This window comes from Chelonia mydas, chromosome 7, assembly GCF_015237465.2.
Source record: "Chelonia mydas isolate rCheMyd1 chromosome 7, rCheMyd1.pri.v2, whole genome shotgun sequence".
Taxonomy (NCBI): Eukaryota; Metazoa; Chordata; order Testudines; family Cheloniidae; genus Chelonia; species Chelonia mydas.
The window spans coordinates 111,204,216-111,229,746 of NC_057853.1; the positions used below are offsets into that span (position 1 = coordinate 111,204,216).

Consider the following 25,531-nt stretch of genomic DNA (forward strand, 5'->3'; position numbering starts at 1 on the left):
ATGTCACTTTAAATAATCATGCATTCTGCTACTCCTAGCTGATATGTGGTTTTCCAAATTAGCCATTGGTTGAACAGGACTCAGAAACAGTGAACCTAAAATAAAAGAACCACAGCACATGGAACATCTGATGGCACAGGACATTTGGGGACTGTGTAACAAGACAGGGCCAAACGATCAAAGTGGTACATATACTAGTTTGCACATGCATTTGTATGGACAAATTTTGTGCATGCAAATCATGCCCAAATATAGTGTTTGTGCATCAATTCATCATGTGCATAGACAAGTCACAAGGGTGCAAGTGACTTCCTTAAGCACAAGTGGAGGGGCCTCTTGGAAAATTTGTTATTTAATCGCATGCCTCAGTCAAGGTAGCATGTACGGTGAATTGCCTTGCCCTTCTGCCGCATTTTTAGCTTACTGGCCACCCTTAGGGACAAAAATACTTTTATCTGATTATTGGATTTATAAAGTATAAGAAAGGTGCTTAGCCAACAGCTCTGGGTGCCTTGCCATTGCTTAGAAATACAGGTTAAAATTCACAAGGACACTGGACTGGAAAATGTGACTTCTTTTGGGAACTGCAATTCCACTGGTTGTCAAAATTTAAAGCCCACTTTTCCTTCTCTCTTTCTCTTTTCACTGTGTCACTCGGTTCCAGCTGGCATTGGTCCCCTTCTACACATTTAAAAAACAGAAGGGGCTTGGTTCTCCTTTGGAGACACTACATCTGTGTAAAGTAAGTGCACATGTGTTCTATTTTGATTTGCGAGCACTTCTCGTCCACTTTACACAGGTGTAAATGATGGCACAAGGTGCAGGAGAGTGGAGAATCAGGGCCAAGGTTTCCTTAGTTTTGGTTAGTGTCTGTGCAGCCATGTGGATGGAAAACTTGCTCTCAAATCTTGATGTCTGAGGTGGGAGGATAAGCACTGCAGAGAGGCCTCTGGCTCATTTCAGCAACTTTCAGGGCTCCTGAGTTAATATGGTGGATCTGCTGGGAGGGGAAGGAATGTTCCAGTCAGAACAGTCGTATAATGAAGACCTAAGTTTAAGAATTTTAACTCCTGTGCGGCTAAGCTAATAGATTTGTGGAGAACAATGTTCTGAGATGGCCTAGGTGACCTAACATCTATTTTCCTTTTCTAATGTCTGTGATCCTTCGATTTAGGGAATTGTATTCCAGCTGCCAACATCTGCTTCTACATGCTTGGAAACCAGTTTCATTCTGGGCTTGCATATCAACTACTATACCACATGCCTGTGATTTATAACCAAAACTGTCAACCTCTGTACTGAACCATTGCCAAATAACCTTCCATTCCTCTCTCCCGCCCTGCCCATCTAACCACCAGGCTGCCAATACACAGCTCCTACATGCATGCCGTCAAAATGAATGTGAGCTGCTTAAAACTCAACTCCAGTATGAATGTGAATCTCTGTCTCTGCAGGAATATTGAAAAGCAAAGTCACCCAGTGCTAGTCAAGTCTGTTGAATATTGTTTGTTTTTAGTTCTGCTTTAAACCTCTCTTCCTCCCTGGAGTTTTTGAGTTGACCGTCTTTTGGTTGGGTTTTTATTATGCTTGCTTCTTTATCACTCTCCCTTTTCTCATTTTGTTTTCTCCATTCTTCTCATTGGAGGCAATGAGCCGTCCAGCGGTCGGAACTCCCCTGTCCCTTATCGGCCAGACAGCCGCCCTCTAACTCCAACTTACGTTCAGGCCCCTAAACATTTCCATGTTCCAGGTAGGAGCTGGCACTCTGTGTCTTGGTGTCCTGTCACAGTGTAGAATGTAGCCTTTGTCACCTCTGTCTTGTCTCCATTACTTCACGCTGTTTTACTTGGTATGCGCACACAGTGTTCTGACTCACAGGGACCTGCTGAGAGGAGTCTTGTGTTTAGCAAGTGTGGAGGGATGGACTGTGGCTTTCTCTTGCCCTGTGCTTCAGCATTAGAACGGGTTGTGGTTCAGTCTTAGTCAATAGACAGTGAGCTGACCATTTAGGACCTGATCCTTCTCTCACTTCCCCAAGCTCTGAGCCATGCTTGGAAGAGTTACTCCTGACTTAGACTAATGTATGTGAGACGCGAATGGGGCCTGGAGCAGTTATGATGCTCTCCAGCAAGAGCAGTTAAATCTAAGCATGCTCGTGATTTTCATATCTGATAAAGACAACTCCTGACTTGCTTTGTCTTCAGCAAGACCATTCCAAGTTAGGTCTTTTTTTTTTTTTAACTGGATGAGAAAAATACTCTTTTGGTTTTTGTACAATAACTTGACTTCCCATACAAGGATACATAAAGTCAACATGCCCTGTTTACAAGGGACAGACTGTTTTAAGTCAAATTTACAACTTTTCCACTGTGGAAAAAGTTTCCTGTTCCTGTATTTAGATGGAATGAGGGAATGTCTCTATTTATAGCTTTCCAGTGTAGGCAGGTGGGAATCTATTGCATGACTTAAATACCCTGGTAGCGTTTACACTTATTTGTTATTCAAGTAGAGACAATGGTCCACTAGCAGGAACAAAAAATGCCTCTTTGTCTCTGTGTTCTGAATTTGCCTAGTTTAGTCAGTGATGTAGGGCGTTGTCAGGCAGGATTTACTTTAATTTTCATAGATTTGTAAGGTTCCTTTCCTTGATACAAAGATAAAGTTGTCTCCTTTAGCACTTTCATTGGACCCATGATGTGCATTGTATGCTTCTAAACATTGTCTGTGACAGTTGTGGTAATGTAACCAAAATCTGTATTATACTGTAGCAAATGGTTATTTTGCAATGCAGATTTTCAGCCCCTAATAGAACTCATTGTGAATAATGGGATTCTGATACTTGGTTTTTCACTGTAGCATTAATTTTGGATCACCTTGCCTGTTGTTTCTGTGAAGAACTTGTACGGTTTTTTTTAGAACGAACCTTTGCCTGTTTCTAAATCAGCATCTGTTTAAAAAAAAATTCCCAGCTCTTGAAGAGGTTGCTGTAGAAATACTGTGTCAGAGTTCTGAGGGTTGCAGTTAAAATCTAATGCATAATGATAATGTGCTGTACAAATATTTGTCACATAGAAATGCTTTTAATCTGTCCATGTTGTGGTTTGGTATTAGCACGACACTAGTTAGCATTGCATTGAGCAGCCCTCTGGCCCAGTGCAGCATAAGCATTGGCTGCTCTTCAAAATGGCAGGCTAGACCGCATGTCCAGCAGGTTTTACTGTGGACTGTAGTTCGCTGCATTGCTCTACACTCGGTCCAACTCATGGGTTGGAAGGGGAATGAAGCCGCTATTGCTGAAGCACAATTTTCCAGAATGTAGTCATTGGGGGGTTGCTGTGCCCAGGTTGCTTCCGTATTCACCATCGAAATATCTCCTTTGCTTGCATTCCTTCTATAACCTTTGTGTTACTAATACACTTCTAAGTATTTAAAATGAATGGCTCGTGACTTAGATGCATCAACATGTTGCAAAATAAATGGCAAAAGATTTCATACCCCATGTCTGTGACTTTTCACGTGTTCTAGTATTTTCTCGAGTAATCCAGCTATATGTAATGCTAGAGCTAGCTTTCTGGCTTCTTCTTGTGCTGACTCCTTGGTTTAGTGTGTCTGTTGGTTTGGTGTTGCGGTTTTTCTTTTTTTCATAACTGAAGTCTTCCCCGTGTTCACACATTTCTGCTTTTTAATTCCACAGATCAAGGCATCAACATTTACAGGAAACCACCGATCTACAAACAACATGGTAAACCCTCTTTCCTCTCTGTATTTTCTAAGTAGGAGAGTCCGCTCAATTAAACATTTGTACAGGATAGCAGAAAACATCCAGTGTTTCACGTACACATTACAAATTGGAAATATTAGTTTAAAAACAGCTTTTATTGGACAGATTGCCAAGTAGAAAGAATGAGTGGAATCTTGGCCCCAGTGAAGTCGATGACAAAACTCCCGTTGACTTATATGGGACTAGGATTTCACCTTGTGTCTTTAACATGATTTAGATACCATACCTATTCCTACAGGAATCCATCATGGTAAGACTGATTTTTCAACAGGAGGGTCTCAGCATATATCGTATTAACTTTTGTTTCAGGCAAATAAAGTACAACTCTTTGTTTCCACCATAAAGATGGAGATTTTTATTGGCAGACCAGTATTCCAAATGCAAATTTGCTAAAAGAGCTAAGAACAAGTAGAATTGTTGAAAGTGTTGTATGCAGTGTATCTCTGGGGAGCCGATTTGACTGGGAAAGCCAGTGGAGCAGCTTGGATAGCAAAGTCTATTTGTTTTTCCAATATTCAGTTTCATTGCTACTTTAAACCTCTTTCCAAGCTGCCCATTGTTTTATCATTCCTCATAATAATAATGATGGGACCAGCCAACTGATTTGCCACTGCCTGATGCTTTGGAACATGCTCCCTGTTATTATTGAATTCATTCACTATTGCCTTCTGCTATGAATATAGAGTGTTTAATAGGAAAAGGCTTTTTTATATTGGTAAAGCACATGTGACTATATTTCCTGAAGGAATTCTTGCATTTGCCTTTAGAGATCTGACACCAACCAGTATAGTTTCTTTGTAGGATTAGGTAACAGATGGACAGAATCATAGGTTTTAGATGAGCAGCTAATAGAGAGCAGCTGAGCTCACAAGGAAGAAAAAATATGGAGACCTAGATTAGAAACCAGAGTCCCATTACTGCAGGTTTAGAGCCTCTTTTAAAAAAAATTATTTTTAAACCATATTCTCATTTAAAAAATTTTCTTAATATTATTTTTTGTTTTTTTATGGTTTTAATGTGTCTTCTCACCCTCCCATTAACGTGTGAATGTTTAACCACTGACCTCACCAATTGTAATACAGTACTGTTTGAAGTCATGCTTTTGTTATCCCCTGACCAGCTTCTCCAGATTTCTGTATGTTTATGCATAGAACCTTCCCTACCTTAAAATTGCCAACATTCCCAATACACAGTAAGGCAGATATTTTCAAAGCGGCCTAAAGGATTTGGATGTGAAATTCCTGTTAATTTTAATGGGAATAAGGGCATCCCAATTCCTTATGTTGCTTTGACAATCATAGAATCATAGAATATCAGGGTTGGAAGGGACCTCAGGAGATCGTCTAGTCCAACCCCCTGCTCAAAGCAGGAGCAATCCCCAACTACATCATCCCAGCCAGGATCTCAGACTAAAGCCATAAACATTAAAATGGAATGAATCCGTTTTTGAAAAACATCTGCCTTAGCTTCCTAGTTGCAGACATCTTTCAATAAAAGTAGGTCCAGGGATCATCTTCTAATTTGATCAAAAATAAAATGACTTGACCGAGGGTGATATTTTGCATTTTAAGAAGTAACAAGGGTGTTTTTAATACAAAGTAAAACACTCGATTTTTTTTTTTTGTCTAAGGTTAACAAATAAAAACCACAATGCACATCCCCGCATTATATGATCATTTTAAAAGACTTTGGCTCAGATTTGAATTTTAGATTTGTGCCACACTGCTGAGATAAGACTCTGGAATTCCTGATGAGTTTTTTTTTTTTAAATATAGTACAGTGGTAAATTTCATTTCTGAAGACTCTCCCTGCAGAGTGGATCTGAACAGAATTTAACGTTTATTACTAAACTCAAGCTCACTTTTGTTACTGAACATGAATGAGTTACTAGATGCAGCAGAGATGTTCGAGTGATAAACACCTTTCTCTACTTGCTACAGACCCCTTCGCTGTTGCAGTTTTTCACAGAAGCATAGGAAATGTTCTTAAATGTGGTGGAATTAAAATTAGTGCAGCTCCACTGAACTATTCCTGGTTTCTTGCCCTAAAGGGAAGACAAGCCAGCACACTGAAGGCTTCATTAATGATCAGCTATCGTCAGGAGATACAGCGAAATACTGCTTGACGTATTTGCCTGAGTTCCCTCTATCTGTCTAATCATTTTAACTGGGTGCTACTCCAATGAAATCCTGTATTTTGTGCAGAGGGGGAGAGCATAGATTTGATTCTAAGACATTAGTGCGGGGAAGAATTTAATGTACTGCAAGCTGAAACTAGGAAGCCAAAAGATCAGTGCATACACTTTTAATAACTGAAGTGCTGTAGAGTATAAAATATTAACGAAGTAAGGAAAACCATGACACTGATGTAGGCTATAACATAGCTAAGTTCCCCTGATTGCCATCTAGATGCAACTGCTTTGGCAGCACAGACCAAGTCCTCCGAGGATATCATCAAGTCCTCCAAGTTCCCAGCAGCCCATGCTCCAGCACCCAACGAGATACCAAAGATTGAGACAGACCACTGGCCAGGTCCTCCCTCACTTGCGGCTGTAGGTATGCAAAAAAACAATGAACTAAGTGACATGGATTAAGAGGTACATATAAATAAATCAGATTAATATTGAAACTGTAAGCTCTCGGGGGCAGGAACTGTGTCTACCTCTGTTCACCACATAGCACATTGAGGCCTTGAATCTGATTGGGGCCTCTGTGCACGCCTGTGCTGTAAATAATAATAGCAAAGAAAACAGGTCTCATAAAAGAACTTTGGGACCGTTAACATGGACATTCTCCCATAGAGGAGATATATACTGTGCAATTGGTTATGGGCAGTTCAATGTCTTGAATGCATCATAGAAGCCTGACTTCTTTCAGTTATTATTTATTTCACATTCTAGTTCTATGCTAACAGTCAATGTATTTGTAAAGAATGTCATTTCTCTGGCCATGGAGCTTTTTCTGTGGCAATGATGAGCACTGTGAAGGAACAGTCATTGCATAGATACCTTCTGAATGAGACCAGCGTAAAAGTTGTGTTTCTCATCTACACCGCATCCACAGAATGTAGATCTTTCTTTTCCATGTTATTACACTGCAGGTATCTCATTCATTGTGTTTTCTTTGAATCACATACACAATCATTTTTTTTATTTGTCTTTTGCTTTGTGCTTGTGATGATTCCTGACCAGGAGGGATGCTAGGCAGCTAATTTAAACATTACTTCTTTAGAGATGCACAAAGTAAACTCCTTAGGTTGGTTATTTCAGTTTTGTGTGAAGAGTTTGACACTCAACAGTACATTCCGTGTAACTGTTCACAGAACTGTAACAAGGGTTAGGAATTCAGTGGTGTGAGAGGAGGCAAATAATATGAATGGCTAATGTAGAGGGAATCAGTTCACTAGAAATACCTTCTACATACCAACTGAAACTTCACAACCTGTAACATCAAATCGATAATTCATGGGTATTTTTAATCTTTCATTATAACACCAATGATAACTATAACGTAATGTGTTATTTGTCTGTGATGGGTCATCACCTCCTCCCAGTCCATTACCCACCTGCCAATGGACTGCATCTTGATTGTTACTATTTTAAATAAAATTGCTTCATACACTGGCTCTCAGGTTGCTCTATTTTTCCTGAGAAACTAAACATGACTGTGCAGAAACTGTATTGGCCCTAATGCACTAGGGGCTTTTCTGTACTCAGCAATAAGTGGATCATCTACATATTAATTGACATGATTAAAAACAAACTCTTGAGTCTGTGTTTATGTTGGATGCCTGATTTACTGAGTGTGATGTTTTCCATACAGAGCTAAACTGGACCGAACAATTGAAAAATAAAAAATGTGTATTCCTACTATTCTGCAGAAAACTCTACAGAAAGACTGAGGAAAATGGCATGTTTAGCTAACAAATCTTAACCTCTGTAACCTTTTAGCTACCTCCACACTAGCGCCATTTTACAGTTCCCTGTATAATATTGTGTTGAATTTAAACATCCTAATGGTTCAATTGCAGGGTTTGGTTTTTACTCAAAAACTCCCATTTGGTAATAATGAGAACTTTGACTGAATTAGGACTGATTGAAAAATTAGTCAGGAATTCAGGATTTGGCCCACAGAGGGAGACTACTGCTGTCATCGAAACTGCCTGTAGCCTGTTCATGACTATGTTCTAAAAAATCATTGAACCTGATTCTCATTTACTCTACGGCTGCTTTACTTTGGCGGTCTAAATCCACAGAGTGGATTGAATATAATTCATACCTACTTTGAGACCCCTCCATGCTGTCAGTGTGGTGTAAAGTGGCCTTTGTGTAAATGAGAATCAGGCCTATTGTTCTCGGCCATTTTGGTACATGTACCAGTGCTTTTAAAGTCAAGCCTCTGTGACTGGTGATGGAGGCTCCCCCTCTCTGTTAAGCTGATTGCAAGCCTCTATGCTAGGTCCTGGAACACCACTGCTGCTTCCCTTCTATTCACTTGTGCGTGTTCTAAGCAAGTGTGAAGCTTTAGCTACTCCAAACTCCAATCTTGCAGTGGTGAAACTGGGACTTCAAACAGCTCCAGCCTCATTGCTATGTAAGTGGGTTTTGGAGTAGCCCAAACTCCATTTCTAGTTAGAGCATGTGCATATTTTTGGGAGGTGGGATGCACTGCCTAGTGCAACCAAGGGTTTCGAAGTCTAAACTGATAAGGAAGCCTAAACAGTTCGGGAACCAATGTTCTGTTTAGTATAACTTCTCGCTGTGGATAGTGTGAAACCAGAAGGGTGATGGCAGTGGGTGGACTTGCTCAGAGCTCATTTGGATTAAGGGTGGATTTTGAAAAGGCTTTGGAAGCTACTGGCAGTCTTTGCATTTATTTTTTTTATTTATTTAACAAACTAAGTTAGGTCATACTGTGTAGTAGTCCTTACGTCTCTGATGTGGTGGGACTGATATGAGAAAGCTCTCTTTGTACCATGGTTTTATGGAAGCAGGAGCCGACATGAGACGCAGATCAAGTGGCAGAGAGGAAGAAGATGAAGAGCTACAGAGACGTCGGCAGCTACAGGAGGAGCAGCTTATGAAGGTTGTTATAGGCTTATCTTAATACTATTTCCGAATCTTCAAAATCCTCCACTGTGCACCACGGACAGACTTTTCATAAGCAATTTCAACTGTTTTAATAAACCAATCCACCATCGTATTTTGCTTATATATATATATTTTCTTCCCATTTATAGCTTAACTCTGGTCTGGGGCAATTGATACTGAAAGAAGAAATGGAAAAGGAGACTCGCGATAGACCAGCTCTTTCAGCCAGTCGTTACGATTCTCCAGTTAATTCATGTAAGCAACAGAGGTGAAAACTATCTCTAAGTGGTCCATGGAAGCCCACGTGGTGTGTGCCTGGATCCTGGGCTTTCACTCCTGAAAATCTTGGTCTATACCTGTTGGCTTTATTGTTTAATCTAGAAATAATATTAAATTGAGGATTTTAGAAGGAACTTCTTGGAGGAATAACTCCTTATATGCATAATGTGTGATGTAAAGTTTGGCCCTGGTAACTGCACTGCGGACACTTATCACAAACTAGTGGGCTAGCTTATTAAATTACAACAAACTAAACACACCTTGCCTAAACTTGAGCTTCACGTAGCCTTTTAACCTTTCCCACAGGGGAAGAGGAAATCAGCAATGCCTTAGAGAGCAGGGCAACACATTCCAAAGTGCTAGATCCTAGCAAGTCAATGTCTGTCTATCTAAGCTAGCATTTCAATCGGCTGCATTACATTCCAGAGAAAAGGCAAAAGTATCAGCTGTCCTTAACTGTTTGCTTACAGGGAGGTCAGTGATGCAGCCAAGAATTTGGCCTTTTTTTGTATATATATTTTTAATATATTCTTTTATCCCTGGTGCACCTATGTGCCCTTCTCAGAGCTCCAAGGATTATTCCTCACCTGTTTTACTTCATTCTCCTTGCCCTCAGGGCCCTGCATCATAAGTCTGCTCCAAGCCAAGAAAAATCAAGAGCAGCTCCCTGTGGAACCTGTCATTGCCACTATTCCATCATTCTCATGGATGACTGCACAGCAAGATAAAAAACTCTGTTCTTCCATGTTATATGAGTAGACTGTGTCTACAGCACTGCAAGCCCCTATTGGTCAGGGAGAGAAGGACCAGGCTAGGGCTCAGATCTCTCCTGTGACCTTTCATGGTCACAGGGCTGGCATCTTTCTAATAATATCAGAGCTCACAAAGATGAGCAAATGCACTGGCTAGAGAGTCACCTTAACGGAAACCTCTCCGTGCCCCTCTATACTGTTACATCCGTGCTAATCTGCAACACCTCTGCCTTGTGTGAGATCTGTGGACTGCTGGTCAGACAAATTAGTGCCTTCGTCGACATCCCTTATCTCCAGAACATCTTGTCCTTTGTACGTCCTCCTGTTTTTTTTAAATGTTTCCTTAACCGGAGACCGCAAGGGCAACATTTCTGGGTGTCTGATGAAGTGGAGAGGGATGCTAATTGTGGGGAAGAGAGAAGAAAGTCCCTGTAATGGAAAATGAATTACAATGTTAACTCCGGAGGCACTACTGTAGGACCATATGACCACCCACTTAAAACTGAAAGCCAAAGATATGCCATCGTGCCGCTGCACTTTCTGGCATCAGCTAAGACGTTAAGCAGAAGCACCGTGGTACCACAGGAAAGCCTGTTTCCTTGCTATTTTAGATGAAACCAGGAGTGGTGGAACCTTCGTCTGGTCATGCAAGATTTCCTAACCCAGCTGGGATAAGCTTTGAAGCTAGATGCTTAACCAAGCCAAAGCCCCCAACTGGTTGAGGTTCAACCATTACTACTCACTCGAATCCTGCTCCCAGTGAAGTCATGTGGTTGGGTACATATTTGGCTCTCTTAGCCAGGTTGTCAATGTTTGCTTTCCAAAGTCTATGCCGTTTCTCAAACTTCATTGTACCACTGCCCCTTCTGACAACAAAAATTACTACACGGCCCTGGGAAGGGCGACCGAAGCCTGAGCACCGCCGCCCCAGGCGGGTTAGCCAAAGCCAGAGCACTGCTGCCCTGGCAGCGGGGCCAAAGCCGAAGCGCGACGGCTTCAGCCCTGGCAGGGAGGCTGTAACCTGAGCCTCACCATCCAGGGCTGAAGAAGCCCTTGGGCTTCGGCTGCAGCCCTGGGCGGTGGGGCTTGGACTTCGGCTTCCTTTCCAGGCCCCAGCAAATCTAACGCCAGCCTTGGTGACCCCATTAAAATGGGGTCACAACCCACCTTGGGGTCTCAATCCACAGTTTGAGAACTGCTTCCCCAAATGTTCTGACTTTTGAGTTTCCCGTGGATTTTTGGTGTTTCAATAGGACTTTTCTCTCCTCCCCATTCAGCCTCACATGCCTCGGCCTCCAAAACCTCCTCCCTCCCTGGCTATGGAAGAAATGGACTGCACAGGGTAAGATGGCAGCAGTGTGGAAAAGCAGAAGGTGGAGTTAATGTACAGTCTGGGTATTTATTTCCTTATTGATCCCATCAGGTCTCTAAATTGGATCAATCTTTCTTTTAAAACTAACATCAGCAGAACAAAAGCCACCTGCTACCAAGAGCCTTGCCCCTCCCCATTGACTAGATTCTGCTAGTGATGTGTGCTGTGCAGCACGACCTGAGAGCTGAAGGCCTTTGTATGAGAAATACCTGCACAGTCATATATATGTGAACTGTGCATTCATATGTCCGTGTTTTCCTTCCTGTTACAGCCGGTGTCTACAGACTTCGGTCAGTACAATAGTTATGGGGATGTGAGCAGTGGTGTTCGAGGTAAGGCTGAGTTGTTTTTGGTTTTTTGTTTTTTTTTCTTGTTTTGCTTTGGTCCCTGAGTGAACTGTGACACTCGCTTTGGTTTCTGCCGTTCCTTTTTAAGGCAGCAAATGTGGTTGGTCTCTTGTCTGCATCTCAATTTTTACCCCTGCCCGGTAAACTCCAGAGTTAACGTAAAATGTGCAGACATTTGTCAGCATTTTTTTTCCTAACCACTTTATGGGGTAGAGTCTCATTTACGGCAAGGATCTGTTCTAGCAGTGCAAAGGGGTCTCAGTGCAAATGAGAATCAAACCTTATGTATTTATTCAGGGATGTGCACTGAGTTCTGTTTTGCTATATTATAGAGCTGCAATTATACACCATGAGCAGCATGGTCTGCAACCATGAGCCACAAGGCTGGGAGCCAGGGAGCGCTAAATTTTAATCCCAGCTCTGCCACTGGCTTGCTGTGTGACTTCGGGCCAGACATGTAACCTGCCTGTGCCCCAGTCTCCTCATCAGTAAAATGCGTGATTAATGATGATTAATATTTACAAAGTGCTTTGAACACGCAAAGGCCGAGAGTCATGCTCCGTATTATTGTTGTTTCTGTTGTGAGAAATGTACCAGGTAAAAATGACAAGGTGCTGTTACAAAGCATGCCCTGGTGTGGGCTCCGTTTCTCAGCTTACAATTGAGTCTGGTACTGCAGTGGCCAACGTGTCCATGTCTCGGGTTCAATCTGAAAGCTCGGGCACATGAGTGTATTGGGTCTGGTTCCCGTCTCTGCGATGCTGGTGTAAATCAGGAGTAACTCCACTGGCTACGATGTGTTCAAGTGCTGAGAGTGAGACTGGAATTGGGCCCTTTGTGTACATCGCTTGCCATTACTGCAGTTTGTCAGAAGTTGCATTGATTATGGCACGCAGGTGCCAAAGCATGAAGTGACGCAAGATTTCCAGGGGAGTTAATCCTCTCTGAAGCAGGAGAAACACTTTGTCCTTTTAAAACACTTGTTTAACTTCAACTTTTGAGGGCCCGCCCAGTCACTTCGGAGGTCGTGCTGCCAGTGACAGTGCTCCATAAACTGGCAACCTCCAGGAGAACCACAGGGGCAGTGGCAACATGACATGCCTCTTCTTGGAGTAGCCTTTTGGGGCCGTGAAGAGAGTCCCACGTAGGCCTCTCCAGCCAGGGAACATTGCTATAGTATGGGGAAGGAGAAGGGAAGGTGTCCTTCATTCAGCTTTTCAACTATGAATCAGGCCCTATCTGCACTCTAACTTGTAAATGAGCATGTAAAAAATGGTTAGTTTTAAACAAGGGGGGTTTGCATTCCCATGAATCACGTTAACTACATGGTTAGTAATGGTGACAACTAACCATGTGTCATGCAGGACAGTGGGCTTGGCTGGCTCATCAATGTCTCAGGAGATCATAATATTATTTTCTGCTCCTATGGGTCCTGCAACCAGGCCGGTGTAACTGGACTGGCCAGACTTCCTTCCTCCCTACTCTTTGGTAGAACACTCCAGAATGCTTTGTCCCATGTGCTGCTGGTACTGCCCTGTGTAGCTCCCAACCCAGAACTGAGAGGTTCTCTGATTTTCCCATAATGCAAACACTGTCAGATATTGATGGGGGTGTGGATGCTCAGTCAAGGTTGACACATGGTTGCACTGAGCAAAAAGTTCATGAGTGCTCACAGCTCAACCTGTTTGTGGTAACAGGTCCGATGTGGGTGTCATGACCTGGCTACAAAAACATGGCTGAAGTTGTCATGCAATCTTAGGCATAGAAAATGGATGGGACTGTGAACTCAGGCCACATTACATGATGCAGCTGGGTTTGCTGAGCTGCCTTCTGCTATTTATTGTGGTTTCTCCCATTTTCCAAAAGGTCTTAATGTTGGGAAAGCCCAGGTCCTAGTGCCAGTGAGGTTAACTGCTTATCTGACAAGTGAGGAACCTCTTGGGATAACCTTCAGTGCATTCAAGCAGAAATGATGGTCCCATATGTGTGGACCCAGCCATTTGTGTTCACAAATGTAGCATCTAGGAGTTTCAGTGAGCTATCCTAGACCTACAAAGCACGTCAGGTATTTCATAGCACTTCATAGCCTTTTAAAACATCAGGAGACTGGATGAATCAGTCAGTTGATGGAGAAGCCTACAGGATGAAAATCAAACCAGCTTCTCTGGGCCTCATCTGTATTAAACAGTGCAGAGCCTACAGTTGTTTTCTTCTCTCTGACTTTTGTTATACACATCAGAACAGGAACAACTGGTACTTTTTAATATCTGCATTTCTACTAAATATGGAGACAGGCAGTCCTCCTCCTTAGTACTAAAAAGTCAAACAGCAAATTCTGCATGTGCTAAAAGCTTTAGGGATTGTTCAGAAGTATGTTATATGTATCAATAGGCATGTACTGCTCCAGGCATGATTATACAGTATTTCTCAAGATGGATCTAGCCAGGGATGGACAACTGGTCTGGTACATCTGAGTTAGTTTGCTGAAAGCTCTCCTATTCCCTATGACATTTTCTTCACTACTCCTAGAATGTGGTTTATGTTGGATATTCAGCTCTCCTCTGCAAGTGAAGGGACGCTGCCCAATGTCCGGCATAACAGCATGCAGCAGAGTAGCTAAGTACTGCATGTATATTTTGTACCCTGTACACAGAGAATATGAACTTACTTTCTGTCAATGTCACATTAGGGGAGTGGGCCTCTGGCTAAGGTTAGTTAGGATTTCCGGGTTCTGTTCCCAGCTCTGCCATCATCTTGTTGTGCAGCTTCGGACTTTCAGTGGGAGTTCCTGTAGATCCCTTTGACAGTCTCACTCTTTGATCCTATCTGTACTGTAAAATCCTTAGAGCCAGCTAAAACAATTTGTTGGGTTCTTTTTTTTTTAAATATCTTTTCAAACAGTCTGAAAATGTCCACAAAAAATGTTTGTATCATTTGAAACATTGCAATTTTTGACTCAGTGAAAGTTTTCCAATTGAATCAAATAGGTTTGGAATAAGCTTTTTGTGAGGTTCCCCCAAGACCTATCTACAGTAAGACTCTGTGGCTCAGGGACAGTTAGAAAATCCCATGAGAGACAGATGGGTCCCTACTCTTTGCTCTGTGAGGCATAGCAGTACTGCAGTGCCGATAGGAGTGCCATGTTTGCTGATGTGGTGGGAGTTCAATGCACTTGCAGAGACTAATATTTTGATGGTGATTATTTTAAATAATAATTTGCACTTTTGCACTTATGAACATTACTTGAATTGACCCACAAGAAATATATTTCTACTATCTGTGCCATAGTGCTTATATTCTTTACCATAACGACTTCGGTCTTGCACAGGAAGCGTGTACTGATTTAACTAGGGCTGTCAATTAATCGCAGTTAACTCATGTGATTAAGTCAAAAAAAATCAATCGCAATTTAAAAAATTTATCACAATTAATCACACTTTTAATCACACCGTTAAACAATAGAATACCAATTGCAATTTACTAAATATTTTTTGATGTTTTTCTACATTTTCAAATATATTTATTTCAATTACAACATAGAATACAAAGTGTACAGTGCTCACTTTATATTATTATTTTTATTACAAAAATTTGTGCTGTAAAAATGATAAACAATTTTTCAATTCACCTCATACAAGTACTGTAGTGCAATCTCTTCATCATGAAAGTGCAACTTACAAATGCAGATTTTTTTTTTTTTTGTTACATAACTGCACTCAAAAAACCCAAAACAATGTAAAACTTTAGGGCCTACAAGTCCACTCAGTCCTACTTCTTGTTCAGCCAATCACTAAGACAAACAAGTGTATTTACATTTACGGGACATAATTCTTCCCACTTCTTATTTACAGTGTCACCTGAAAGTGAGAACAGGCATGCACATGGCACTTTTGTAGTCGGCATTGCAAGGTATTTCTGTGCCGGATATGCTAAACATTCGTATGCCCCTTCATACTTGGGCCACCATTCCAGAGGACATGCTTTCATGCTGATGACGCTCACTAAAAATAATGTGTTAATTAATTTTGTGACTAAACCCCTTGGAGGAGAATTGTATGTCCCCTGCCTTGTTTTACCTGCATTCTGCCATATATTTCATGTTATAGCAGTCTCGGATGATGACCCAGCAAATGTTGTTCGTTTTAAGAACACTTTCACTGCAGATTTGACAAAATGCAAAGAAGGAACCAATGTGAGATTTCTGAAGAGAGTTACAGCACTCAACCCAAGGTTTAAGAATCTGAAGTGCTTTCCAAAATCTGAGAGGGATGAGGTGTGGAGAATCCTTTCAGAAGTCTTAAAGGAGCAACACTCCGATGCAGAAACTACAGAACTGAACCACCCAAACAAGAAAATCAACCTTCTGCTGGTGGCATCTGACTCAGATGATGAAAATGAATATGCATCAGTCCGCACTGCTTTGGATCATTGTCGAGCAGAACCTGTCATTGGCATGGACGCATGTCCTCTGGAAGGATGGTTGAAGCATGAAGGGATATATAAATCTTTAGTGCATCTGGCATGTAAATATCTTGCGATGCCGGCTACAACAGTACCATGAGAACAACTGTCCTCACTTTCAGGTGACGCTGTAAACAAAAAGCAGGCAGCATTATCTCCTGCAAATGTTAATGAACTTGTTTGACTGATTGGCTGAACAAGAAGTAGGACTGAATGGGCTTGTAGGCTCTAAAGTTTTACATTGTTTCACTTTTGAATGCAGTTATTTTTTTGTACATAATTCTACATATGTAAGTTCAACTTTCATGATAAAGAGATTGCATTACAGTATTTGTATTAGGTGAATTGAAAAATACTATTTCTTTTGTTTTTTACTGGCAAATATTTATAATCAAAAATAATAATATAAAGTGAGCACTGTACACTTTGTATTTTGTGTGGTAATTAAAATCAATATATTTGAAAAGTAGAAAACATCTAAAAATATTTTAATAAATGGCATTCTATTATTCTTTAACAGTGCGTTTAATCGTGATTAGTTTTTTCTAATTGCTTGACAGCCCTAGATTTAACTAACATATAGGATGTTGCACTGATTTAATTAAGCCAATTTCTAAACCAATGTCATTAAATTGGTACCGTTTTCTCATTTGGATAAGGCCTTGGATTCTAATTACCTTCTCCCTTAAATCTTTCCCTTGACTTCAGTAGAAACTGGATCAGGCCTTTGGATTCAAGTCAGTCAGAAAATCTGACCTGTCCCCAACAACATCAGTACATCACACCAGTTCCAACATTGTCGATTGACTGGGACAGAGAGACTGTTATCTCTTTCATGTTTAATTACAAAATAAGCGGAGATGAGTTACTGGAGCTAATGCACCCTTTTGTGAATTGATAGCAACTATCTTCCGATATCTCTGAGAAACATCAATAGTGTCAGAGTGGTGAACAGCAAGCTGATATCTGCTGGAGGCTGCAAACTGATCTGATACTGCTTTCGCTGAACAATTAAAATATTCTGTTCGGTGTTTGTGACCAATCCATGTTCTGCTGCATTCTAATGCTGACGAGATTTCCCTTTGCTTTTCAGATTTCCAGGTAGAGTACGGGTTTTCATCCATCAACTGACAGCAGAGATAAAAACATCCACTCTGTTATTCAAGTCTGAATTACTGCTACAGGGAAGGGTTTTTTTAAGACATTTGTTTCAGTTTATCTGCATGTTTAAGCATAATCAACGATGTAGACTTGTATCAACAAGGGACAGGCACAGCTAAGATTCTTCCTGGTACAGCCCCAGAACTGTATGGGTGAGGAGGCCCGCACGCCAGTTTTGTGACCTGCTTTGTAAAGCTAATTGATGTGGAAATGAAAGTTATCTGTAGTGGTTCCTTCTTGGCATCTGAGCATGGGTTCTCTCTCCCCATGTCTTGTCCCAACTAAAGGGTGGTCTAGACACATTCCTCTTCATTCTGGGGGCCCCCATCTTCCATACTACAAGCCCCAAACTCTCCCTTTTTGTCTGTGGCTGTGAACATGGAATTCACCCTCCAGCTGAGAAAGCTGGCCAGTGGCCTCCTATGATGCTGTCACCATAGATCTTCCAGCAGTAGATGCTCTTGCAAGTGCCAGCCCCTCCTCTCCAGATCCCAGTGATAACTTTTTGCCATTGCATATCTTAATGAATGTTCACAATAATATGTATTTATACAGCACCTAGCACAATGAAGCCCCAAAATGGTTGGCCTGTAGGCGCTATGGCAATATAAATGCTAAATAATTATTATAATTTAAATACTTGGGCAAATTGATTATGTACCGTATCAAAGATGGATCTGCAGTGAGAGGATAACAGATTACAAGACATATTTGTCATGCCATGCATTGTGCTTAAAGTGTGGTTATGCTATGAACAGTAACTATGTAGAAATGGCACCTTCTTAACCAAGAGCTGCCTCCTGTGTGCGTTCCCAGTAAAATCTGCCTATGTGACAAAAATAAGTTGATGCTACTTTTCACTTGCTATCACTGTAGAGCCAATACACCTAGCAGAGTGTAAACTGGAGTCTATTCATGCTGGTACATGTTCAGCAGAATTGTTCATTAAATGCCCGATTTAACTCCCACTAAGGTCAAAGAATCTCTTTCCATTGACTTTAGTGGGAGTTGCCCTAAGTTTCAATCAGTTGTTCCTGTGGGAAAGGCATTAGGTTTTCCCAGGTGTCCATGAAGATAAAATGGAAAAGTGGGATACACATGTAACAGAGCCTTTGTAATAGGACCTGCAAAGCCTTTATTACTGATGATGTGTGAAATGGAAAGAACTCAGATTGACTGTCACATACAGGTAGAGTTTGCAGTTAGAAATGACACCATTTTACTTGTCAGCTGAGCATATCGGATATAACTGAGTGCCGTTTGTTATGAGAAAAAAGACTTGCGTGGAATTTCATGGTGCCATTTTTGCAGTCACTTTTTCAGAGTAAAGCCACACTCTAACACTGTCCAAGTGATAAAGTGACAGTTGCAAGGGGCAGTGTGGCCCAGTGGTTTAATAGTGCCCAGACATATTGTCGTGTGGGATCTGAGTTCACAGGCGCCAACTTTCGCTGGTGCCGGTGGGTGCTCGTGCTCCGCCCCCGCCCCCTCCCTGCCCTTATTGGATCCCTCCCCAAATCCCTGCCCTGGCCCCGCCTCTTCTCCAAGCGCACCGCATTCCTCCTCCTGCCCCCTCCCTCCCTCTCAGGCTTGCCGTGCTGTTTTGCAGCGCAAGCGCTGGGAGGGAGTGGGGAGAAGCAGGATGCAGTGGCCCACTCAGGGGAGAAGGTGGAAGCGGAGCGGAGGCGGAGGTGAGCTGGGGGGGGGGAGGCGGGGCAGGGAGCTGCCGGTGGGTGCTCTGCACCCACCAATTTTTCCCCGTCAGCGCTCCAGCCCTGGAGCACCCGCGGACTCGGCGCATATGTCTGAGTTGAGGTTCCAAGCTGCAAGCCCACAGAGGAAGCCATGGAGACAGGAAAGGTGTGGCCACTCTGTAGTAACCCCCTGGTTGATTGGGAGTGGTATGGATGGGTTTCACAGTGAGCCATGTCCAGGCCTACTGAGCCGAGAGCAGATCAGAGCCTTTGAGGGAAGGAAAATTGGAGATGGGATCCAGAGCTCACCTTAGAAAAATAATAAGCAGGAGTTATGACAGTGTTCCATATGTTAAGATTAATTGTTAAGATTTGAGGAAAGTTTGAGCATAAATTCACCTCTGTTTTCACCATTACATAAGTACCTTTTCCCTGTGTGTATGTATGTGTAACCTGTGTGTCTGATGTATACCTGTATCCGATGCAGTCCCTCCCGGATGGTCATGTCCCCGGAATGAGAATGGACAGAGGAGTGTCTATGCCTAACATGTTGGAACCAAAGGCAAGTGCAGCTAATATTTTCCTTCGAGACAGTGAAGGTTTGAATATGTACTGCAGATGAGATACTATAGGAAATGTCTTGAGTCTCTGTTGTTTCTCTTTCCCTCATCCCAATCATTGCTCCTTATGTGCCAAATCTCTCCCTCTGTGCTGGCCCTCACCTTGCATGGGTGTGCCTCCTGTCTGCTTCAGGGGAGGGACAAGAGCAGCCACAGTGTGCAGCCCCAAGGAGGGATTTCAGAGAGCAACACTGAGAGGCTGAAAGTGCTTGAGTGATGCCAAATGCAGCTCATTCCCTGCACATCAGTGATTCAAAGAGTCAGAACAGCAGGAACCCACAGTGCTTAAACCTGGATAGATGCAGAACTCAGGAACAGGCATGTTTAACTGTAGTGAGGCAGGGTTAGTTACAGAGCATTAGTGGAAAGGGAAGGGCTTAATTCTCACACTAAGGCCTCTTTATACCACTCCAGCTGTGGAAAGAGGCCTTGGTATAAACGAGCATCAGATCCTAAAAGTTAAATAGGGTTTGATACTCAAGTTATTGGAGCAGGAAGAGAAGTCATTTATACACAGGCATTGTCCAACTTACCCAACTGTGTATGCTGCTTGTTAGTAAAACAAATGCAGTTATCAGCATAGCTGTTATGCCTCACCTTACCGTACATCTGAAACCTGTGGGTTATAGCAACACACCTTTCTAGGGGTGCACGCTAACCCGTAAGAAGAGATCCTTCTCCTTATTAAGAGATAATGTGAAGCTGCCTGGTGCAGTAAACAGATGCATTTTCCCCACCTCTGCTTTCGAGCCAAGCTCACTGCCTTTCTGAGACTCTCTCTTTCCATTTCATTCCAATCCTGTTTGACTGGTATAGTGAGCCAGAAGGGAAGCATGAAAACATTATTTTCGAGAGTAATTGAAAGACAATGGCGAGGGACAGCAGCAGTGCATCTTTTCCTGTGGATTAGTACTGCCCTGCCTTGACGGTACTGTATGTAACAGATTGGCACTGCTACCTGTCCAGTTGGCAGAAGCCCTGTACAATCTCCAGGTGACTCCCATGTGACCAAGAGGAATGTTCCTTAGGTGTACCTCCGCTTCCCACACAAACATTTAGACTGATGCATGCTCACCAAAATCCGTCATTTCTCAGTATTCAAATGGAACACTCACATGACTCATGTGACCCAGGCGCATTAATCCCCATGTGACTAGATGACGCTCAACTCTTATGGTCCTACAATATCTTGGACTCTCCCTGTGTAAAACATAGTGAAGGAAGTAAAGAGAGGCATTGTTCTTGGTCATTACTGTTAATAGTCACAGGGAGAAGATTGTTACCAGCTAATGTGAAATGTGGCTTATGAGAAATGAATTGGGAGTTGCGGGGGAGTCTTAGTCCATTTCCTAGCCTGCAGGTGGCACCATCCCAAATTAGCTATCACCTGAACTGGCACAAACTGAGACCCCAAGTTGGTAGCCTCAGTAGAGAAGCCAAAGTCTTAAGCAGGCAAAGAGGCTGGAGCACCCAAGTAATCCACCTAGCCATTGAGCTGCCACCTCTACCGAAATTTATGGGACAGGCCCAGTTTTGAAGCGCTCAAGAAGTGAGACAGATGGTGGGAAGCTTGCGCTGCTGCTGCCCATACTGTACCTGCTCTAACAATGAATAACAGACTCACATCTCCAGGGCTGTCAGTCCACTGCCTTCATCAGCCCTAAATTCAATTTTGAAAAGAGGGATTCTTAGGGTGTTTGTTGAGAAAGGGATGGTATCACCTGAGTATAAAATGTAATACTTTACAACTGTGGCTAAAGGCATTTTGGGACTGAAACTGAGTGTTAATAGTGAGAGGGATTCAATTAGAGCTGTGTTTTACATTGTATATATTTCTCTGTTGATGGTTAACCTGCTGAAAAACAATGGTTTTGCCAAAATCCTAAGGGTTGATGTTTCTGCCTTTAGGGTGAGCAGCAATTTTTGCAGACAACATTGCCTTTTCTGCTTCTGAGTCAGCACCAGACATATTATAGAAGGCACTATCCCTGGCTTCATAAGCCTTGACCTAAATGAAATGCATATTTTAAAAATATATTTATATATCTACCTTGGGGAATTCACCACTCCCTAGATCCTGCTTTATTCTGGCTCCTTACTGCAATATAATGCCTGCTTTGATGCAATATAACCTCTTACAGCCACCATTTCTGTTGATGGACCCAGGCAATACATTTTTAAATAACTGTTATTCTTGCTTTGGGTGGCAAATCTGACATTGTCCTCAGGGTAAAATTTATGGGAATTTTGCTGAAGTAAAAGTTTAGTTTGTGTTGACATTTAATCATGTAGGGCCAGATTCTCAGCTAGTGTAAATTTGTGTAGTCCAATTAACTTGCCAACACCAACTAAATGAGCTGAGGATCTGGCTCAAAATGTGTGTTTATTGCCCATGAAAAATATGGGATGTGGAAATTGGTGAATTTCACGAAACTTCACCCAATAGAAACAAGCAAAGGGTACCTCAAAAGGGGGTTAGAGTTTGTGTATTCTGAAACCAAGAATGATGAACTATGCTATGTAGTGAATTTTTAAATATAAAACGTGATGATGACCTCAAACCTTTGAAATAAGCTTTCCCTGTGTTCACTGTGGTTATTTTATGACAAGTTACACTTTTTCATATAAAATTGTATATTGTAGTTATTTTAAGTGTTGAACAGAAACAATGTAACTCTTAAAGTATAAAGTAGAACTAATTGTACAATTATGAGAATGTCAGACTCTGCTAAGACATACTGGTTGTAATATATGGTTAAGTACACGTTATTTAAGTTATTAACTACAATAAACTCAATGGTATGTTTATTTATGGCTGAATCTTATTTATTGTGCTTCTGAAAAATTTGTTGGGATAGTTGGTGACTATGGAATGAACTTAATGAGGCAGGACAATACACAGTTTTGTCACCAGGGACAGTCTTAATTTCTAAGAACGTTAAGCGTATTTATAACATTGGCTGGCTGCATAGCGGTTTCTGTGAGAGGAATTGGTGGTCTCTGTCCTTTCCCCGTGGACAAATATGCACATCATAAAACCACCACCACAGCTGGCAATAAAGGCCAATCCAATTTGCACTGAAGCCCATGTTAAAACTCACATTAACTTAAATAAGAGTTGAGTCAGGCCCTAATTGAGAAGCTTGTGGGCATGCTCAGCAGAGCGGCCAAAGGTGAAATGGACAATAGGAGATGGACCATTAGAGGTTCCATTACCTTTAGACATGGTCTCTCTAAGTTATGGCAAAGACACATAGGTGTCTCGACAAAGGGACACCTGAACTGTTGCTGTCTATGCTGTAGATGTTTGATAACTAAACAGAGGGCTTCAGTTTCCAGGGCTGTGAATCCAGCACTTTATTTTAGGCACCAAATTTTATTTATTCCTTTCTGTGGCATATCATTTTGATTGGGTCAGATTGATTAGGGAATAGCTGACAGGAAAAGCTCCAAGTCTTTTCATTTTAAAACTGTGGCATTAAACCTGTCCAAATAAATGAAGAGCATGATCTTCCTTAGTCCCAAAAATTGATTAATGTGGAATATCTGACTATTCAGTACAATATTAATCAAACCAGAGAACCTCATAAAATATTGTATAGAAGATTGAATGGATGTATGCCATGTTAAAGAAGGGGAAGGCATGAACAAAACCTTCTACAAAACCTTTTCCTGCAATCCATCCATTGATGTCAAGGTCAAAATGCACAGTGGCGACCTGTGATTTGTTTGTAAACAAATCAACAAACAACATGAAAATAATTCATCTGATAAATTTCACTCAACACAAGACCCGATGTGGTAACTAACAAAGTTGTTAAGAGATGCTACTTTTTCTGACTATTTTCAGGTGGTGGTGGTGGTTGAAGTACAATAAACATTAGTTCTTTTCCTTAGAACTGTGCAAATTATTGCAACCATCAAAAGTGTTCATGAATGCTATATATATTTTTACCTAAATAAACTCCACGCTAACTTACCAAGTGGCAAAAAATTGACTAGAGATGCATCTTTGTGGCTAAAAACAAATGTATATATTGTACCTTTTATATAAGTCTGTGGGAAGTGTGGATATACACATCTCTGAAAATGGTGCTGACGGGTATTGTACCTACGAAATGTGGTCGAGTTGGTTTTGTTAGCGAAGGAGTATTTGTTCAAGCCAGACTGGACTTCAATTTCAGGCAACTTGAAGGTTTTTTTTATAGTTTTGTATTTTCTTTCTAAGAACAGTGGTTGTGTGGTTGGGTGAAGAATACATATATGTTCTTTGTTTTTGAATGTAAATACGTCTCTTCCCCCTCCTCCCCCCATCCCTCTTATACACGAACAGATTTTTCCATATGAAATGCTCATGGTGACCAACAGAGGGCGAAATAAAATATTACGGGATGTAGACAGAACCCGGCTTGAGGTAAGGAAGCAAGTTCCTAAATAGACTTTCCTACTGAAGTTTATTATTGTTCCTCATTTGAACGATCAAATGTAGAAGTGTGGGCCCTTGATTAGAACCAAGAAGCCTGCTCAGAAATGCCTTGCTTAGCAATGGAGATTTGTCAAGAGGAAGGATTCCGGAGGTGGTAGCAAAGGCGAAGGGTTAAATACTATAGCAATTGCAAATGTGCATTGAGGAATGAATATGAATGTCTCATTTAACCTCACCGACAGAGCTGCTCAAGCATCCAGTTGTATTTGCTCATAAATTGATGAGAAGGCAGATATTGGTAAATCATTATCCAATAATCATAGGAACATGAGCTCCGGTCCAGTATCACATCTCTGGCAGTGGCCGGTTCCAGATTCCATAGGTGCTGGGAGTGCTGGCTTGAAGTGGTTTCCATCATATACGGGGTTTACCGTTTGGTTCATTAGCTCTCAGCACCCCCACTGTACGGATTGTTCCAGCCCCCCTGCCAGCTGCTACGGAGGAGCCAGGGACTCCAGACTGCCCTGTTATGGAATAACCTGCCCACAGCAGAAGTTTCTTCCCAGGTGCCATTAGTTAGTGTTTGCCTTATGTCTAGAAGCATGAGGTTTATGTCTCTACTTCCACATTAAAAATTGTTCATCAGTGTGGGTTAAGGAGATTTGGGCAAGATGTGTGATGTTCTGACTGCTTGTGGTTATAAACCCGGTTTCTTTGACGGGGGCCACCAATATCCAAACAGCATTATGGTCGTTTCTATATGTTTTGAAAGGAATGGATCTGTGAGCTATAGGTGTATTCCTGCCCTGTGTTTTGCTCATGCACCAGGGAGAGCTTCGTCCCCCCACCCAGCATATTCTAAGCAGCAGCTGAGGAAGAAACCTATGTAGAGTCTGAGACAGCACTATGAGGGGGTGTGGCCAGTGCAGGTGCTGGTGCACCACAGCTTCAAGGGAGTGTGATTTGCTGGAGAGATGGCTTAGTCAAGCCTTGCTTTCCCTAGCACGTGTGCTGCATGCTAGCTGGCCCAGTCCTTTAATCACTCTCTGTCTGTGTCCCCCTCTTAAAATGGAAACAGTAATACCTATGTCGCAAGTGAGCTGAGAAACCTAATTAATGGGGGACAGTGAAACCCAGTGGATAGAGCACTGGAGTGGGATTCAGGAGACCTGGGTTCAATTCCGGGCTCTGCCGCTGGCTGGCTGGGACGTTAGGCATGTCACTTCCCTTCTCTGTGCCTCAGTTTCCCCAGCTGTGCCGTGGGGATGATACTGACGTCTCTTTTAAAGTGCCTGGGGGACCTACTGATGAAAATCACTATATAAGATGTAGGTATGATTATGAATTCATTCGTGGTGGAAAGCACTTTGAGAGCTTTGTTAGCATTATTTCAGTGTGTGTCCCTGGACCTTTAATCAGGCCCCTAAGGCTAGGACTGGAGCTGCTTGCCAGTTTACCCTAGCTCCCTGAGACTTGCTGTGCTTTGAAATGCAATCTTTAATGAGCCCGTTCTCCATTGACATCTCCTTGGTTGTTACTGACTGTGCTT

At 42.1% G+C, this 25,531-nt stretch overlaps 1 protein-coding gene across 7 annotated transcripts in view; it reads left to right on the forward strand.

Moving 5' to 3' along the window:
* ABLIM1 (actin binding LIM protein 1) overlaps window positions 1-25,531 on the forward strand; it is a 307,714-nt gene that overhangs the window by 275,338 nt on the left and 6,845 nt on the right. For 2 of the 7 annotated variants that reach the window (XM_043550680.1, XM_043550678.1), the window contains exons 13-21: window positions 1,646-1,750; window positions 3,695-3,742; window positions 8,774-8,865; window positions 9,020-9,125; window positions 11,179-11,243; window positions 11,545-11,605; window positions 17,175-17,182; window positions 19,424-19,498; window positions 23,890-23,970. In XM_043550680.1, coding sequence (XP_043406615.1) covers window positions 1,646-1,750; window positions 3,695-3,742; window positions 8,774-8,865; window positions 9,020-9,125; window positions 11,179-11,243; window positions 11,545-11,605; window positions 17,175-17,182; window positions 19,424-19,498; window positions 23,890-23,970 — 641 coding nt within the window. Of the gene's footprint in view, window positions 1-1,645; window positions 1,751-3,694; window positions 3,743-6,189; window positions 6,337-8,770; window positions 8,866-9,019; window positions 9,126-11,178; window positions 11,244-11,544; window positions 11,606-17,174; window positions 17,183-19,423; window positions 19,499-23,889; window positions 23,971-25,531 lie in introns of all 7 variants that reach the window. The other 5 variants (XM_043550677.1, XM_043550676.1, XM_043550675.1 and 2 more) reach the window with 4 other exon arrangements.